This window comes from Lipotes vexillifer, unplaced genomic scaffold (genome assembly GCF_000442215.2).
Source record: "Lipotes vexillifer unplaced genomic scaffold, Lipotes_vexillifer_v1.1 scaffold1964, whole genome shotgun sequence".
In the NCBI taxonomy this organism is placed as follows: domain Eukaryota; kingdom Metazoa; phylum Chordata; class Mammalia; order Artiodactyla; family Lipotidae; genus Lipotes; species Lipotes vexillifer.
Window position 1 is genome coordinate 97,447 of NW_006772079.1, and position 16,919 is coordinate 114,365.

The 16,919-nt window shown below is 37.3% G+C and overlaps 1 protein-coding gene and 1 pseudogene across 1 annotated transcript in view; one reads left to right on the forward strand and one right to left on the reverse strand.

Moving 5' to 3' along the window:
- The window catches only part of LOC103074545 (mRNA-capping enzyme-like), a 145,240-nt gene that overhangs the window by 83,832 nt on the left and 44,489 nt on the right, over positions 1-16,919 (forward strand). The window contains exon 7 of the mRNA XM_007447294.1: positions 10,642-10,708. Within this exon, the coding sequence (XP_007447356.1) occupies positions 10,642-10,708 (67 nt within the window). The remainder of the gene's footprint in view (positions 1-10,641; positions 10,709-16,919) is intronic.
- Positions 991-2,007, reverse strand: LOC103074267 (methylglutaconyl-CoA hydratase, mitochondrial pseudogene; annotated as a pseudogene).

Sequence of the window (16,919 nt, forward strand, 5' to 3'; positions counted from 1 at the left end):
TTTGCGGTACGCCGGCCTCTCACTGTTGTGGCCTCTCCCGTTGCAGAGCACAGGCTCTGGACGCGCAGGCTCAGCGGCCATGGCTCACGGGCCCAGCCGCTCCGCGGTATGTGGGATCCTCCCGGACCGGGGCACGAACCCGTGTCCCCTGCATCGGCAGACGGACTCTCAACCACTGCGCCACCAGGGAAGCCCGATCTTGACACTTTTTGAAGACTACTAGTTAGTTATTATATAGAACATCCCTTAGTGTGATCTTCTGGGGGGGTGTATTTTTAGGAAGGCACACCACGAAATCGACAGTGTGCTCTTCTAGGTGCATTATGTCGGGGGTGGGAGCTCATGTTGGTAATTTTGATTATTTGGTTAAGTGAGTCTGCTGGATTTTAAAGTTGCTATGTTTATGATTAGTAAGTGTTTTCTGGGTTGAAATTTTGAGACTAGGCAGATGTCAAGTTTCTCATCCTACCTTCCTCTTGTAGTTTTAGTATTTTTCAGTGGTTTTTGCCTGCAACAATCGTTACTGTGGTGTTTTTCAATTTCAATTCGGCAAATATTTCAAATATGGTGAATTTCAATTTCCTACATTCTTTTTTTTTTGGTACATGGAAATAATTTTATTTTCATACTGTAGCACAGGAAACATACAATCAATATTTTTTCCTAGTGTGTGCAATATATAAATTATTCACATTAAAAAATTTAAGAACAGAAAGCCTCATAGGCAGGAGGTATTTAAAAATGTATACCTAATTTTGAATTGGTGTTTTTGACAGTATACACTATTAGCTTTATAAATCTGAATGAAAATGACGATACACGTTTGAACAAGTACACATAGGGGTCCACTCCAGATACTTAATTCAGTATATGGATAAGTCGCTCTTCACTTTGGTTGCTGGGATTCCAGATGCTGAGGCATATGTGAATCTGAAAGATACTTCCAGAAGTATATTTATTACACTGGCGTTTTAAAGATTTCTCTTTCTTCTACTCTCCTTTATAATGAGGGGTCCTTTTCTCTTTAAAAGCAAGAAGACCTTCAAGTCTGTCTTTCGTTGGAATAGTCTGAGCATAACAAGCTTCTTCTATGGCTAATCCTGTTACTAAATCAACCTCCATCCCTTGATTAATTGCTAATTTTGCCACTCTCATTGCAACAGGTCCCTGAGGTAAAAACTCTCTTGCTAGGTCCAAGGCCTTTCTATAGGCAGCATCCCCCTCCTGGTTCTGTTCCAGAACATGGCTGATCAAGCCCACTGCTTTGGCTGCTTGGCCATCGAGCACACGTGCAGAGAAGATGAGCTCTTTGGCCAGGGACATCCCAATGGCACATGGCAGTTGCTGCGTACCCCCTCCACCAGGAATAATTGCCAACTTTGTTTCAACCAGGCCCATTTTTGCAGAAGAAGCTGCTACTCTATCACATGCTAAAGCCAGTTCAAGTCCACCACCTAAAGTGAGTCCATCTATTGCTGCAATGGTTGGCACTGGAAGATTAGCGATTTCATTAATCACTGCTCTTATTTTGGAGGCAAAAGGACCAACTTCACTGAAATTCATTTTGACTCTTTCCTTAAGGTCAGCACCAGCACAGAATATCCCTGGGACTTCACTTCCGACTATTATGGTCCGTACTTTCTTATCAGATTTTAAAGCATCCACAGCTTTTGAAAGCATTTTTATAAGATTTGTACTCAATGAATTTTCGGCATAAGCTCTGTTTATTCCAAGCACCACAATTCCTTGGTTCTTCTCCTCCAGATACCTCACCCGCAGCTCATCCTCCGTCTTCACCTCAGAGCTGTAGCCCCTCCGCCAGGCTGCACCCCTGGCCGCGGGTGTCCAGCCCCGAGCCCAGGTCGCTGGGTCGACCTGCGGGACCGTCCAGGAGCCGGACAGCCTCCACCCAGGGCCGAGCCGCGCACAGTAAGCGGCCACCAAGCGAGCGCGACCGGCCTGCAAGATACCCAAGGCCCCGGGTGCCACTGCCGCCGCCGCCGCCATATTGACTATTTCTCCTTCATTCTTTTTCAGTGCATTAATAGAGATTGAAATGGAAAGAACCACTGTCCCCTCTTCCTCATATACTTATTTATATTATTAAGGATTTAGGAATATTTTACTCCATGGGTTATAATCCAGCACTATGATTTTATTTTGCTGTTTTGGCTTCGGTCCTTGGGAACGCCTTCAGTTCAACATCTGTGTCTTTTTGACATGCTCTCATCACTTTTCCATATCTCCTTACTTCCCAGTACCACAAGATGTTCCAGGCTCTTCTTATACTTTTCCCCCCTCAGTCCAGAAATCAGCCCTTTCTCCAAAGACCCCAGGTGTTTTTGTTTTTTCGGTTTTTTTTTTTTTTTTTTTGCGGTACGCGGGCCTCTCACTGCTGTGGCCTCTCCCGTTGCAGAGCACAGGCTCCGGACGCGCAGGCTCAGCAGCCATGGCTCACAGGCCCAGCCGCTCCGCGGCATGTGGGATCTTCCCGGACCGGGGCACGAACCCGCGTCCCCTGCATCGGCAGGCGGACTCTCAACCGCTGCGCCACCAGGGAAGCCCTGTTTTTGTTTTTTAATTGGTGAAGATTGATGGTTGGAAACATGGATCTAGGTCCTCCACACGGTTGTTGCTGCTGGGTGTCATTACAGACACTCTCAGTTGTCAGAGCTAGGAATGTATTTATTTCTACCGGCACACAGATTCTTTATTTAACCATCTGATTGTTGTTGTTGGTGGTGGTTTTTCATTTTTTTCATGAAAGTCTAGAGCATTTTGTTACTCCTATACCAGGGTTTAGAAAGCAAACCAGAAGAGAAAAGTGTAGGCTATAAAAAGTCTGTAAGGATAATAATAAACTCACTCATTTGCTAATTCAAGTTTCATCTGGGGCTAATGGCATATGTTGCTTTTACCTGCATTCTACTAGAAGTCTCAAAGAATGATGTAGGCCTTCTCAATAATGTGCATTTTCTCAAATTCAGAAGGGCCCTAGTGATCCCATATTAGGTGCATTTACTTTCTCTTTTTTTCTAGTATGAAATATATTGGATGTAGTCTGCTCTTTGGAGAACTTGCTCATTGGCTTCGAAGTGGGATTTTACTTGTCAGTCAGTATTCATGACACTGAAAGTTTTTTCAAAGTATTTTTCCAGTTGAAAAGTGTATCAGTTAGTGGGTAATGTAATTATGGCTTGTAGACAGAAGAGTTAATTTTGAGTTATGTAGCTTATTTTTAGAAAGATCCCCTTTGCCTTTTTTTTAACTTTTAATTTGAAATAACTATAGACTCAATTTCCTTTTAAAGCAATTTTTTGTAAGCCTGATATATCGTCAGTGAGTGATGGTGAATGAGGTTCTTTTAAATAGTTTTCTTTCTATTACCTGCCAAGTTTTAATTTTCCTTTATGTGAGAAAATTTTCTGGAAATAATTTTTCAGCTTTCTTTCCAGAATAGATATTTGTTAATATTTGTATTTGGGAAATTGAAGCAAAATGAACATTAGACTTGCCTATCTTTACTTTTTTTGAAAGCTCTGATAGATTTCCTTTCTTTTTTTCTTTTCCAGCAACGCCGCCATTTTTTTTTCTAACACCTTTATTGGAGTATAATTGCTTTACAATGTTGTGTTAGCTTCTGCTGTATAATAAAGTGAATCAACCATAGGTATACATATATCCCCATATCTGCTCCCTCTTCCGTCTCCATCCCACCCTCCCTATCCCACCCCTCTAGGTGGTCACAAAGCACCGAGCTGATCTCCCTGTGCTATGCGGCTGCTTCCCACTAGCTATCTGTTTTACATTTGGTAGTGTATATAAGTCCATGCCACCCTCTCACTTCGTCGCAGCTTACCCGTCCTCCTCCCGATGTCCTCAAGTCCGTTCTCTATGTCTGAGTCTTTATTCCTGTCCTGCCCCTAGGTTCTTCACAACCTTTTTTTTTTTTAGATTCCATATATATATATTAGCATACAGTATTTGTTTTTCTCTTTCTGACTTACTTCACTCTGTATGACAGACTCTAGGTCCATCCACCTCACTACAGATAACTCAATTTCATTTCTTTTTATGGCTGAGTAATATTCCATTGTATATATGGGCCACTTCTTCTTTATCCATTCATCTGTTGGTGGACAGTTAGGTTGCTTGCATGTCCTGGCAATTGTAAATAGTGCTGCAATGAACATTGTGGTACATGGCTCTTTTTGAATTATGGTCTTCTCAGGGTATATGCCCAGTAGTGGGATTGCTGGGTCGAATGGTAGTTCTATTTTTAGATTTTTAAGGAACCACCATACTGTTCTCCATAGTGGTTGTATCAATTTACATTCCCACTAACAGTGCAAGAGGGTTCCCTTTTCTCCACACCTTCTCCAACATTTATTCTTTGTAGATTTTTTGATGATGGCCATTCTGACTGGTATGAGGTGATACCTCATTGTAGTTTAGTTTTGATTTGCATTTCTCTAATGATGAGTGATGTTGAGCATTCTTTCATGTGTTTGTTGGCAATCTGTATATCTTCTTTGGAGAAATGTCTGTTTAGGTCTTCTGCCCATTTTTGGATTGGGTTGTTGAGCTGCTTGGGCTGCGTGTAAATTTTGGAGATTAATCCTTTGTCAGTTGCTTAATTTGCAAATATTTTCTCCCATTCTGAGGGTTGTCTTTTTGTCTTGTTCATGGTTTCCTTTGCTGTGCAAAAGCTTTTAAGTTTCGTTAGGTTCCATTTGTTTATTTTTGTTTTTATTTCCATTTCTCTAGGAGGTGGGTCAAAAAGGATCTTGCTGTGATTTATGACATAGAGTATTCTGCCTGTGTTTTCCTCTAAGAGTTTTATAGCGTCTGGCCTTACATTTAGGTCTTTAATCCATTTTGAGTTTAATTTTGTGTATGGTGTTAGGGAGTGTTCTAATTTCGTTCTTTTACACGTAGCTGTCCAGTTTTCCCAGCACCACTTACGGAAGAGGCTGTCTTTTCTCCATTGTATATTCTTGCCTCCTTTATCAAAAATCAGGTGACCATATGTGCGTGAGTTTATCTCTGGGCTTCGTATCCTGTTGCATTGATCTATATTTTTGTTTTTGTGCCAGTACCATACTGCAGCTTTGTAGTATAGTCTGAAGTCCGGGAGCTTGATTCCTCCAGCTCCGTTTTTCTTTCTCAAGATTGCTTTGGCTAATCGGGGTCTTCTGTGTTTCCATACAAATTGTGAAATTTTTTGTCCTAGTTCTGTGAAAAATGCCATTGGTAGTTTGATAGGGATTGCATTGAATCTGTAGATTGCTTTGGGTAGTATAGTTATTTTCACAGTGTTGATTCTTCCAGTCCAAGAACATGGTATATCTCTCCATCAGTTTGTATCATCTTAAATTTCTTTCATCAGTTTCTTATAGTTTTCTGCATATAGGTCTTTTGTCTCCTTAGGTAGGTTTATTCCTAGGTGTTTTATTCTTTTTGTTGTAGTGGTAAATGGGAGTGTTTCCTTAATTTCTCTTTTAGGTTTTTCATCATTAGTGTATAGGAATGCAAGAGATTTCTGTGCATTAATTTTGTATTCTGCTACTTTTTTACCAAATTCATTGATTAGCTCTAGTAGTTTTCTGGTAGCATCTTTAGGATTCTCTATGTATAGTATCATGTCATCTGCAAACAGTGACAGCTTTACTTCTTCTTTTCCTATTTGGATTCTTTTTATTTCTTTTTCTTCTCTGATTGCTGTGGCTAGGACTTCCAAAACTATGTTGAATAATAGTGATGAGAGTGGACATCCTTGTCTTGTTCCTGATCTTTCAGTATTTCACCATTGAGAATGATGTTGGCTGTGGGTTTGTCATATATGGCCTTTATTATGTTAAGGTAAGTTCCCTCTATGCCCACTTTCTGGAGGGTTTTTATTGTAAATGGTGTTGAATTTGTCAAAAGCTTTTTCTGTATCCATTGAGATGATCATATGGTTTTTCTCCTTCAATTTGTTAATATGGTTTATCACATTGATTGATTGGCATATATTGAAGAATCTTTGCATTCCTGGGATAAACCCCACTTGATCATGGTGTATGATCCTTTTAATGTGCTGTTGGATTCTGTTTGCTAGTATTTTGTTGAGGATTTTTGTATCTATGTTCATCAGTGATATTGGCCTGTAGTTTTCTTTCTTTGTGACATCTTTGTCTGGTTTTGGTATCAGGGTGATGGTGGCCTCGTAGAATGAGTTTGGGCGTGTTCCTTCCTCTGCAATTTTTTGGAAGAGTTTGAGAAGGATGGATGTTAGCTCTTCTAAATGTTTGATAGAATTCACCTGTGAATCCATCTGGTCCTGGGCTTTTGTTTGTTGGAAGATTTTTTTATCACAGCCTCAATTTCTGGGCTTATGACTGGTCTGTTTATATTTTCTGTCTCTTCCTGGTTCAGTCTTGGAAGGTTGTGCTTTCCCAAGAATTTGTCCATTTTCTTCCAGGCTGTGCATTGTATTGGCATGTGGTTGCTTGTAGTAGTCTCTCGTGATCCTTTGTATTTCTGCAGTGTCAGTTGTTTCTTCTCCTTTTTCTTTCCTAATTCTATTGATTTGAGTCTTCTCCCTTTTTTTCTTGATGAGTCTGGCTAATGGTTTATAAATTTTGTTTATCTGCTCAAAGAACCAGCTTTTAGTTTTATTATTCATCTTTGCTATTTTTTTCTTCATTTATTTCTGATCTGATCTTTATGATTTCTTTCCTTCTGCTAACTTTGGGGTTTTTTGTTCTTGTTTCTCCAATACCTTTAAGTGTAAGGTTAGGTTGTTTATTTGAGATGTTTCTTGTTTCTTGAGGTAGGATTGTACTGCTATAAACTTCTGTCTTAGAACTGCTTTTGCTGCATCCCATACATTTTGGGTCGTCGTGTCTCCATTGTCATTTGTTTATAGCTATTTTTAAATTTCCTGTTTGATTTCTTCAGTGATCACTTCGTCATTAAGTAGTGAATTGTTTAGCCTCCATGTGTTTGTATTTTTTACAGATCTTTTCCTGTAATTGATATCTAGTCTCATAGTGTTGTGGTCGAAAAGATACTTGATACGATTTCTATTTTCTTAAATTTACCAAGGCTAGATTTGTAACCCAAGATATGATCTATCCTGGAAAATGTTCCACGAGCACTTGAGAAAAATGTGTATTCTGTTGTTTTTGGATGGAATGTCCTATAAATATCAATTAAGTCCATCTTGTTTAATGTATCATTTAAAGCTTGTGTTTCCTTATTTATTTCATTTTGGATGATCTGTCCATTGGTGAAAGTGGGGTGTTAAAGTCCCCTACTATGATTGTGTTACTGTGGATCTCCTCTTTTATGGCTGTTAGCATTTGCCTTATGTATTGAGGTGCTCCTATGTTTGGTGCATAAATATTTACAATCCTTATATCTTCTTCTTGGATTGATCCCTTGATCATTATGTAGTGTCCTTCTTTGTCCCTTGTAAAGTCTTTGTTTTAAAGTCTATTTTGTCTGATATGAGAATTGCTACTCTAGCTTTCTTTTGGTTTCCATTTGCATGGAATATCTTTTTCCATCCCCTCACCTTCAGTCTGTATGTGTCCCTACGTCTGACGTGGGTCTCTTGTAGACAGCTTATATACGGGTCTTGTTTTTGTATCCATTCAGCCAGTCTATGCCTTTTGGTTGGAGTATTTAATCCATTTACATTTAAGGTAGTTATCGATATGTATGTTCCTATTACCATTTACTTAATCGTTTTGGATTTGTTTTTATAGGTCTTTTCCTTCTCTTGTGTTTCCTGCCTAGAGAAGTTCCTTTAGCATTTGTTGTAACGCTGGTTTAGTGGTGCTGAATTCTCTTAGCTTTTTCTCAGCAATGCCTTCTTACTCTAAAAATTTCTTTGGTAACCACACTATAGAAGCATTTAGTTACAAGCAAATTTTTTGGAAGTTATTAGCATTTGTATAAAGGTTATATTAATGTTCACCTAATAGAAGGACAAAACAATTATCTGGTACTAAATGCGTTGTGGTTTTTATTTTAACATATGCTTTTTATTTTAACATATATTTATAATGCATCTGTAAATGCTGAATTAATGCCTGTACCCTGGGGATTTAAAATGTGTGAATGCTATATTATATACAAATACCCTGTCATAATAAAATGGTGCCTATTGTTTGACAATAATTATGTATACAATTTGGCATAATTTTTTGAAAGGTAAAAGCATTTTAGGAAATGTTCCATCTTAGAAGTTGGAATTTATGTTCTCAAAGTATTTATTATTTTACACATAGCAAACGCTTAAATTATGATACCTATTAAAACCCACTCAAACGAAGGTGGTAATGTAATTTATGTAAGGAATAATACGGACATGAATGAGAAAGAACAGTATTTAAAAAGCGAAACATATATATGCTGTGTAACTACCATATTTAAGATATTTCTTGTTTAGAAGGTAGTTATTATATAGGCAAGTTGGAGGAAGGGGAGGACACACTGAATAGTATATTGGCAAGCTTCCTAAAATGCATATGCCTAGTAATTAGAGGCATATTGGTTTTTAAATGTCAGCCAGCTTTTATTCTCTTCCTTTTCTATCATGTATTTGTATGAACAGTGACTATTCTTACTTCTAAAAGAGGTTTATGAAGCTTTTTGTCATCATTTGTTATATAGGAAATAAATTACCACTGCTATATAAAACTAACATTAAATTTGTGATACTAGCAATTTGTGAGAGATTTAAAGTTTTGTTGCTTTGATTAATTTCTTATTTGTCAAATGATGGTGAAGAAATTCTCAATTTCCTAGTTGAGATTTGGGGACATTTCTTATGCTTTCTACTTGCATCCAGTGAACAAATATCCCTTTAGTCATGTTTGTAACCTTCAACAACATGCTAAAAGGCATAACTGTAAGTATCACTCACATGCCAAACTTAAGTACTGTAGCTTTTTGCTAAATTGGTTTAATTTATTATTGTGTTTGTCAGCTATTAGCTTTCCTTTAGTGGCCTTCAGTACTTTATAGGCCTTTAAAGAATGTAGGGAACAGAGGTGTTCCTAGGAGATGGAATATTTATCTACCTTATTTCATAAAATCTAAGGTGCTTTAGCAGTGAACTTTATTAGTCTTACTAGACCAAGTCAGTGGAAGGTTAAGTAGGGGTAGAAAAATTTCCCCTTCTTTTCTTCTAGGTTCTTTGGTCTAATAATTAAATTGACATAGGACAGATTAACAGGAGAAAAACATATTTAAGTTAGTATGTATGGGATCCCCAAAGATACAAGACTCAAGGGTAGGTTGAGCAGTTGAGGCTTATGTGCCATCCTGTGCTAAGGAATGGGATAAGGGCCTGGGTCTTCAAAGGGGAGGAGGGTAACTCACAGGATGATGAGAAGAACAGATGTTTTGTATTTAGAAGTTTGCCCTGCCATGCAGATTGATCTTTCAGATAAAAGCATTATCTGTGGTAATAGCTCTCTTTCTGGGCCAGGCCCCCTATCTAAGTTCTTTTAGGCAGTTACGAGAGAGGTAAAAAGTTTTCCTGAGTCTCCTGGGTCTTGATTGCCTTCAGCTTAAAATAATCCACACGTCAAAGTGGTGTATTTTGGGTTGGTGTATTCTCCCCTTCAGTAATCATACAACCATCTCACACTGTCACCCGGTGACAGTGATTACAAGATACCGTAGAGTAATTAATTTAATTATGACCTTCTCATACCCAGCAGGACTACATGCTCCACAAGCATAGTTCTAATGATGGTATTTCCTTATTCACAGTGTTTCAATGTAGTCAAGAATGATAGCCCTCTTTAAATAGGAAGGAAGGAATGATGCAGGGAAGGTAACCATTTTGCCTCCACCCTCTAGATGGTTTGATTTTTATTTTCATGTGCATTTATTGTCTGTACAAAAAAATAAATATTACTTATGAAATAAAGATAAGACATTTGACGTTCTTCATGGCCCATTCCAAACCTTCTTCGGGTTTTCATCTCTGACTAACTTATCCCTTACTTCAGCCAGACTTCTTTACTTTTGGTTTCAAATCTTCTGCATTCTCAGGATGTAGTTTAAAATTTCTCCCTTTGCCTTACCAACCCTTTAAAAGTTAAGCCTAAATTCCTCTTCAGGCTTCTCCAGCTCCCTCCATAGAAGGTATCTCTCACCCCACTACTTTGCAATGGCAAATACCTCTAGAATAGCATTTATCAGAGGCCACCTTTTGTTAAGGTTAATTGTGTATCTGGTTCTCCTGTTAAATTTTGGGACTGAACTGTTTAGGTTTGTATTATCTCCATAGTGCATAGTATAGACACACAGTGAGTGTTTCTTGAATTGAACTTTTATAGATTTTTAAATATATGCATTGCTTCTTTTAATTCTCACCTGTGTAGTAATTTTGCTAGAATTACTAGTATGTTAGACTGTTTTACATTTAAGTTGCCATTCTCAATATTTACCCATCATTTTCTGAAGTATAAGAATTATTCCTTTGCTGGTTACTATTCCATCATGCAAAAAGACAAGAATAATTGCATAGGTATTAATTTTTTCATAGTCAGGATCTATTATACAAATTTTGGTAATTATACAACCTCATATTTAAGGAAGAGTATTTTATAAATAATGCTTTTTTTTCCTTTGTAGGTTACTTCCTCAGAATGTTGGCCTTCTCTATGTTGGAGGTTATGAAAGACCCTTTGCACAAATCAAGGTATGGTTGTTCATTTTCTAGTATATTTTCCCTAGATACAGTTCACTCGTCCAGAACCCACCAAAACCCTGCAAATAACTATCACAAAAATTTGGGAATGTGAATTATTAATTTCATTTTTTTTGCATATCTCTGATGAAAAAGTAATTCAGTTTTTCAGTGAATCAATTAGTTTAATAATCTTGCCCTTAGTAGCGTTAATTTTGACCATTGCACTTCAGTGATTAGTTAAGAAGAGTACAATTTAGAGCCACATTACCCTTTTTACCAATAGAATTTTTTGACAGCTTTATTGAGGTATAATAGGCATACAGTAAAATATACATATTTAAACTGTACAATTTGACATACCCTTGTGAAACCATCACCACAATCAAGGTAATGAACATATCCATCACCCCTAAAAGTTTCCTTGTGCCCCTTTGAACTCCCCCGTCCTGCCCTTCCTTTTTCTTTTTCAGTCCCCAGGTGACCACTGATCTAATCATTATAGATTAATTTGCACTTTCCAGAATTTTATATAAATGGATCATACTGTATTTCTTTCTCTCTCTCTTTTAGCTTCTTTCATTCAGTGTTATTATTTTGAGATTCACCCATGTTGTTACACTTCAGTAGTTCATTGTTTTTTATTGCTGAGTAGTATTTCATTATATGGTTTTAGCACAGTTTCTTTATCTTTTCACACGTTGAGAGACATTTGGGTTGTTTCTGCTTTTTGACTATTATAAATAAAGCTGCTGTGAATATTTGTGTACAAGTCTCTGTATGGACATATATTTTCATTTCTCTTGGGTAAATACCTAAGACCAAAATGGCTGAGTTAAATGGCAGTTGTATGTTTTAACTTTTTAAGAAACTACCAAACTATTTCCCCACCAGCAGGGTGAGTGCCAGTTCCTCCATATCATCATCAACATTTGGTATGGTCAGTCTTTTTAAGTTTAATCATTCTTATAGGTATATAGTATTTCATTGGAGTTTTAATTTGCGTTTCTGTAATGACTAATAATGTTGAGCATCTTCCCATGTACTTATTTGCCATCTGTACGTCTCTAGTGAAGTGTGTGTTCAAAACTTGCCATTTTTTAATTGGGTTTTTTGTTTTCTTGCCATTGAGTTTTGAGCATTCTTTATCTATCTCCTGGATGTAAGCCCTTTATCAGATATGGGATTTCTCTTAACAGGATCCTCAGAGAGCAAAAATTCTTAATGTTGGTGAAGTTCAGTTTATTAGTTTTTTTTCATGGTTCTTGCTTTTAGTGTTGATCTAAGAAATATTTGCCTAGTCCAAAGGCTAAAAGATTATTCTCCTATGTATTCTTCTAGAATCTTTATAGTTCTAGGTTTTACATTTAACTTTATTATCCAGTGGAGTTAATTTTTGTATATGATGCAAGTTTCAAGGCATAGAGGAATGTTGTCCCCCTACACCCCAACCTTTTTTTGGCCCGTGGATATCCAGTTGTTCCGAAACCATTTGTTAAAAAGGGTATCCTTTCCACCATTGAAGTGCCTTTGCATCTTAGTTGAAAATCAATTCACCATATGTGTGTGAATCTATTTCTGAGCTCTTTATTCTGTTCCATTGACCTATGTATCTGTCCCTCCACCAATATCGCACTGTCTTGATTTTTGTAGCTTTAGAATAAGTCATGAAGTCAGGTAATGTAAATCCTGCAACTTTGTTCTTTTTCAAAGTTGTTTAGACTACTCTGGGTTCCTTTAATTTCCACGTGAATGTTAGAATCATCTTGTCAATTTCTGTAAAAATACCTGCTGGAATTTTGATTTGGATCACATTGAATCTGGAGATCAATTTGAAGAGAAATGACATCATAACAGTATTGAATCTTACAATTCATCAAAGCCACATATTTCTCCATTTATTTAGATCTTTAGTGTCTCTTAGCAGTATTCCATTGTTTCAGTGTGTTGGTCTTGCACATTTAAAAGTAAATTTATCTGTAAATATTTTATATTTGTGATGCTATTTTAAAAGTATTTTTTATTTCATTTTACGATTGTTTTGCTAGTACATAAAAAGACGATTAAATTTTGTGTGTTGACTTTAAATCCTACAACTTTACTATACTCAATTAGTAATTCTAGTAGCTTTTTTGTAGATTTCATAGGATTTTCTACATAAATGATTATGTCATCTACTAAGAGGCAGTTTTCTTTTTACTTTCTGATCTTGATATTGATACCTTTTATTGCTTTTTCTTGCTTTAGTGCACTGGCTAAAACCTACAGTACAAAGTTGATTAGAAATGGTGAGAACAGACATCCTTGCCTTGTTCCTGATCTTAGAGGGAAAGCATTCAATTTTTTGTCAAAGATTGTTTTTATAGTAATATTAGTTGAGGATTGAAGCACAGATTCCAACTAGGCTTTCTTGTAAAAAGTGGAATAATATTATGAACGTTCAAGGCAGTAAATAAAAAGTAAGGTTTGCAGTCATCCTTTTCCTTTGTTATTTTAACTTTATTAATGTTTTCTGACAGACCTGTAAAATTTGATTTGTTTTTTTGGTTTAGTATTGGATTTTTCCTCACATTTGTTTCTTGGCTCTATGAGTTAATTATTTTTCTCACGTTCATTTGTTGGATGTGATTTTGAATTCCTTTCCCCCTACATATATGACATATTTTTATGCTTTGAAAAACAAAGAGTTTTCAGAATAGACTGAGCCTGAATAGGACATATAAGATATTTAATACTGAGGTGTTTTAGTCACATTATTGACATTTTAAAATGAAAAAACTTCTTTAGCTACCATAGCATCAGCACTTCTTTAAGTACCTTCCTTAATTTAACTTAAGACACTCTCAAAAGTCCACATTACGGTCTTAAGTTTTGGACCCTCTTGAACGTTTCTGATTCCCTAAGTAATGACAAGCATTCAGGTACATTTTTTTAAATTCTGTTTTTAACATCCCTGGAACACAAGTGGAGTTGGCAAGAGTCTCTTCATAAACCTCCCTCACTATCCTGTTCACCAAATTCTCTAGTAGAGGTGGGAATTCTAATAAGTTTCAGCAGAAATATTTCTAAAAGCCCAATTTTTTTTCCTGTCCATTGGTTTGGAAAATCCTGTTTCTCTGTATTATAACTGAAATAATGAAAAAGTGAGAGGCTTATCTGATATATTTAAGGAAGGGTAGAATTTGTGTGTGTGTGTGTGTGTGTGTTACATGTTGTCTCAAAAACGTAAGTGTATGTATGTATGAGGGTGATTCCTCCATCACTCACCTGATTTCATTAACATATCATTTTCTTTATCCAAGCCCTTTCTAACAAGCCCAGTGACAGAGGTCAATCCTTTGTCAACCCATTATGCCTAGATAATCAACTCAATAGAAAAAAGTCCATTATTTTAGGCCATCTTTTTCCTTTGATGTTGCTATGGGAAAGGTTTCTTTCATGTACTGTGAAAGGATTTCTTATCCTCATTAATTCTTGAAGTTCTTCTATAATTCCTGTGGTTCTTATGAAAATGCTGTATAGATCCCTACCTAATTAGAAGGCTTGTAAGTTAATTGGAAAACAATTTTTAAAAATCATAGTTTAAATGCTTGAGATTAGGCTAGAAATTTAAGGTTCATTCCCTGCCCCTTGTCTTGCATCTGACTTCTTCTGGACATGAAATACCAGTATTTGTTTGCTGTTCAACTACATATAATGATACTGTATTGTGTGGCATAGATATCAGATATAACCTTTAATAAATGGAAACTGTTTTGCTTTCTTAAGAGAGTATTGGTTGAATTTTTTTTTTTTATAAATCAAGATAGAAAATTGTTCATTTGAATATTTAGGAAAAGGAATTCTCATTTATTAACATCACAGGACTAAGTGTGAGTGGCTTGGTGCTAGAGGCTACATTTGTTAAAGTGGCATTTTACATTTGTATTTCTAAAAAGGAGCTCCAATTTATAAAGATCAGAAAGAGAAAAAGGAAAACACAAAAAGGATGGTGGATATTTGGGCTAGTGTTAAATGAGTTCAGAAAATTTGCTATAGCATGACAATAGATGTATGTACTATTAGCATATAACATGAATTGTTACAACCACTCTTTCTCTCTCTGTCTCTCCTTCCCTCCCTCTCCCATTATTAATCTTTTAGTTTTAGTTTTCTGTCCAAGTCCTAGGTAAAGATACCAGTGTGTACAAACATGGGACTTCATTACAGTCTTAGACCAGTACCTCTTCATGCTAGTTTCAGGTTTCATTATTTTTAGAGGAAGTTATTCCAACTGTACCTTTTATATCTCTTAACATCTTCTGAAAGTCATCAGAATAAGTTTTCATGGAAAATTTGTCATCTGAAGAACTTGATTTTAAACATACATAATTATTTTCTTATTTTAAGCTAAAATATGATAAACTAAATAAAACACTGATCCTTTTTTTTTTTTTTTTTTGCGGTACGTGGGCCTCTCACTGCTGTGGCCTCTCCCGTTGCGGAGCACAGGCTCTGGACGCGCAGGCCCAGCGGCCATGGCTCACAGGCCCAGCCGCTCCGCGGCACGTGGGATCCTCCCGGACCGGGGCACAAACCCGCGTCGCCTGCATCGGCAGGGCAGGCGGACTCTCAACCACTGCGCCACCAGGGAAGCCCAACACTGATCATTTTATAATGAGTTGTAATACAGAGTAAGAAAAGAATTGCCTCACATATCCACAGCTATTGTTTAGTGCTGTAAATGAAGTAGATTTCACCCTCATGCAAGACTAACTTCTTTCCAATTTATTGAGATTAAGATAAGTTTCTAGATGTACTGGGCTGTGTGTGGTGACTTAGGGTTTTCTTAAGTGAGAGATATGTTTCATTATATCTTTATATGTAGTCTTTGAAATTTAAAAGGGAAGTTTTGAAAAAAGTAAAATTTTACTTAATTCTTATTTGTATGCTTTCAAGTTGTCAGAAGCTTTTTTGGGGTGGAGGGGTGGTTATTTCTGTATATCTTTGCATAGTACCTTTATTTTAATTCAGTGCGTATATAATTCTATTGTTCATAGTTTATTTTTGTAGACATGGTCAAGTTTAAATAATAGTTTACATTTTATTTAGTTATTTAAAAATTTATTTATTTTTGGCTGCATTGGGTCTTTGTTGCTGCGCGCGGGCTTTCTCTAGTTGGGGAGAGCGGGGGCTACTCTTCATTGTGGTGCGAGGGCTTCTCATTGTGGTGGCTTCTTGTTGCGGAGCGTGGGCTCTAGGCACGTGGGCTTCAGTAGTTGTGGCGTGTGGGCTCAGTAGTTGTGGCTTGCGGGCTCTAGAGCGCAGGCTCAGTAGTTGTGGTGCATGGGCTTAGTTGCTCCACGGCATGTGGGATCTTCCCGGACCAGTGATCAAACCCGTGTCCCCTGCATTGGCAGGCGGATTCTTAACCACTGAGCCACCAGGGAAGTCCCAGTAGTTTACGTTTTATACCTATTATTCTGTGTTGTTTTCTAAAGCATTTTATGGTGCAGTAAAAATCTCAGTGCTATTCTCATAGGGTTCTAGTCCTGGAGGCTCCACTTACCAGCCATAATCCATAAAACCAAGAAGGATTGAAGCTAGTCAACATCACTTTTAATCAACTCAAGGATTGTTATGGAAAGTCTCAGAGCCACAGGGCTGTCCGTCTCCACTGGGCTTGGTATTAGTTGCCTCTTGCAGTTCAGACAGCCCAAGAAGTGTGTGAAGCTGTGAGGCTGAGTCATATACAGTTTTCACTTTGACACTGCGGAATGGCTGAAAAATGTCTTTTGTATTTTAACTATGAATTCCATGCAGCAGCCATATGTGAAATGTAAGGAATATAACCGTTATTCTGAGGCAGTTGTTTTAGTCAGTACAGCTGGGTTATTCTCTGCCTCAGAACTTGGTTCCATCCCTGCTGAGGGACTGGATGCATTAGTCACAGTCTCATACTCTAGGCTTTCAGAGCTTCAATTTTTAAGTCTCTTTACAGCCCAGGAAATATAAAATTGGTGTAAAATTGGTTTTTGTATTCATATACATATTCCGTTAGTGCAAAGAAATAGTGATCTCTACTTCATTTTTTTTTTTTTTTTTTTTTTTTGGTACGCGGGGCTCTAACTGTTGTGGCCTCTCCCGTTGGGGAGCACAGGCTCCGGAAGCGCAGGCTCAGCGGCCATGGCTCACGGGCCCAACCACTCCACAGCATGTGGGATCTTCCCGGACCGGGGCACGA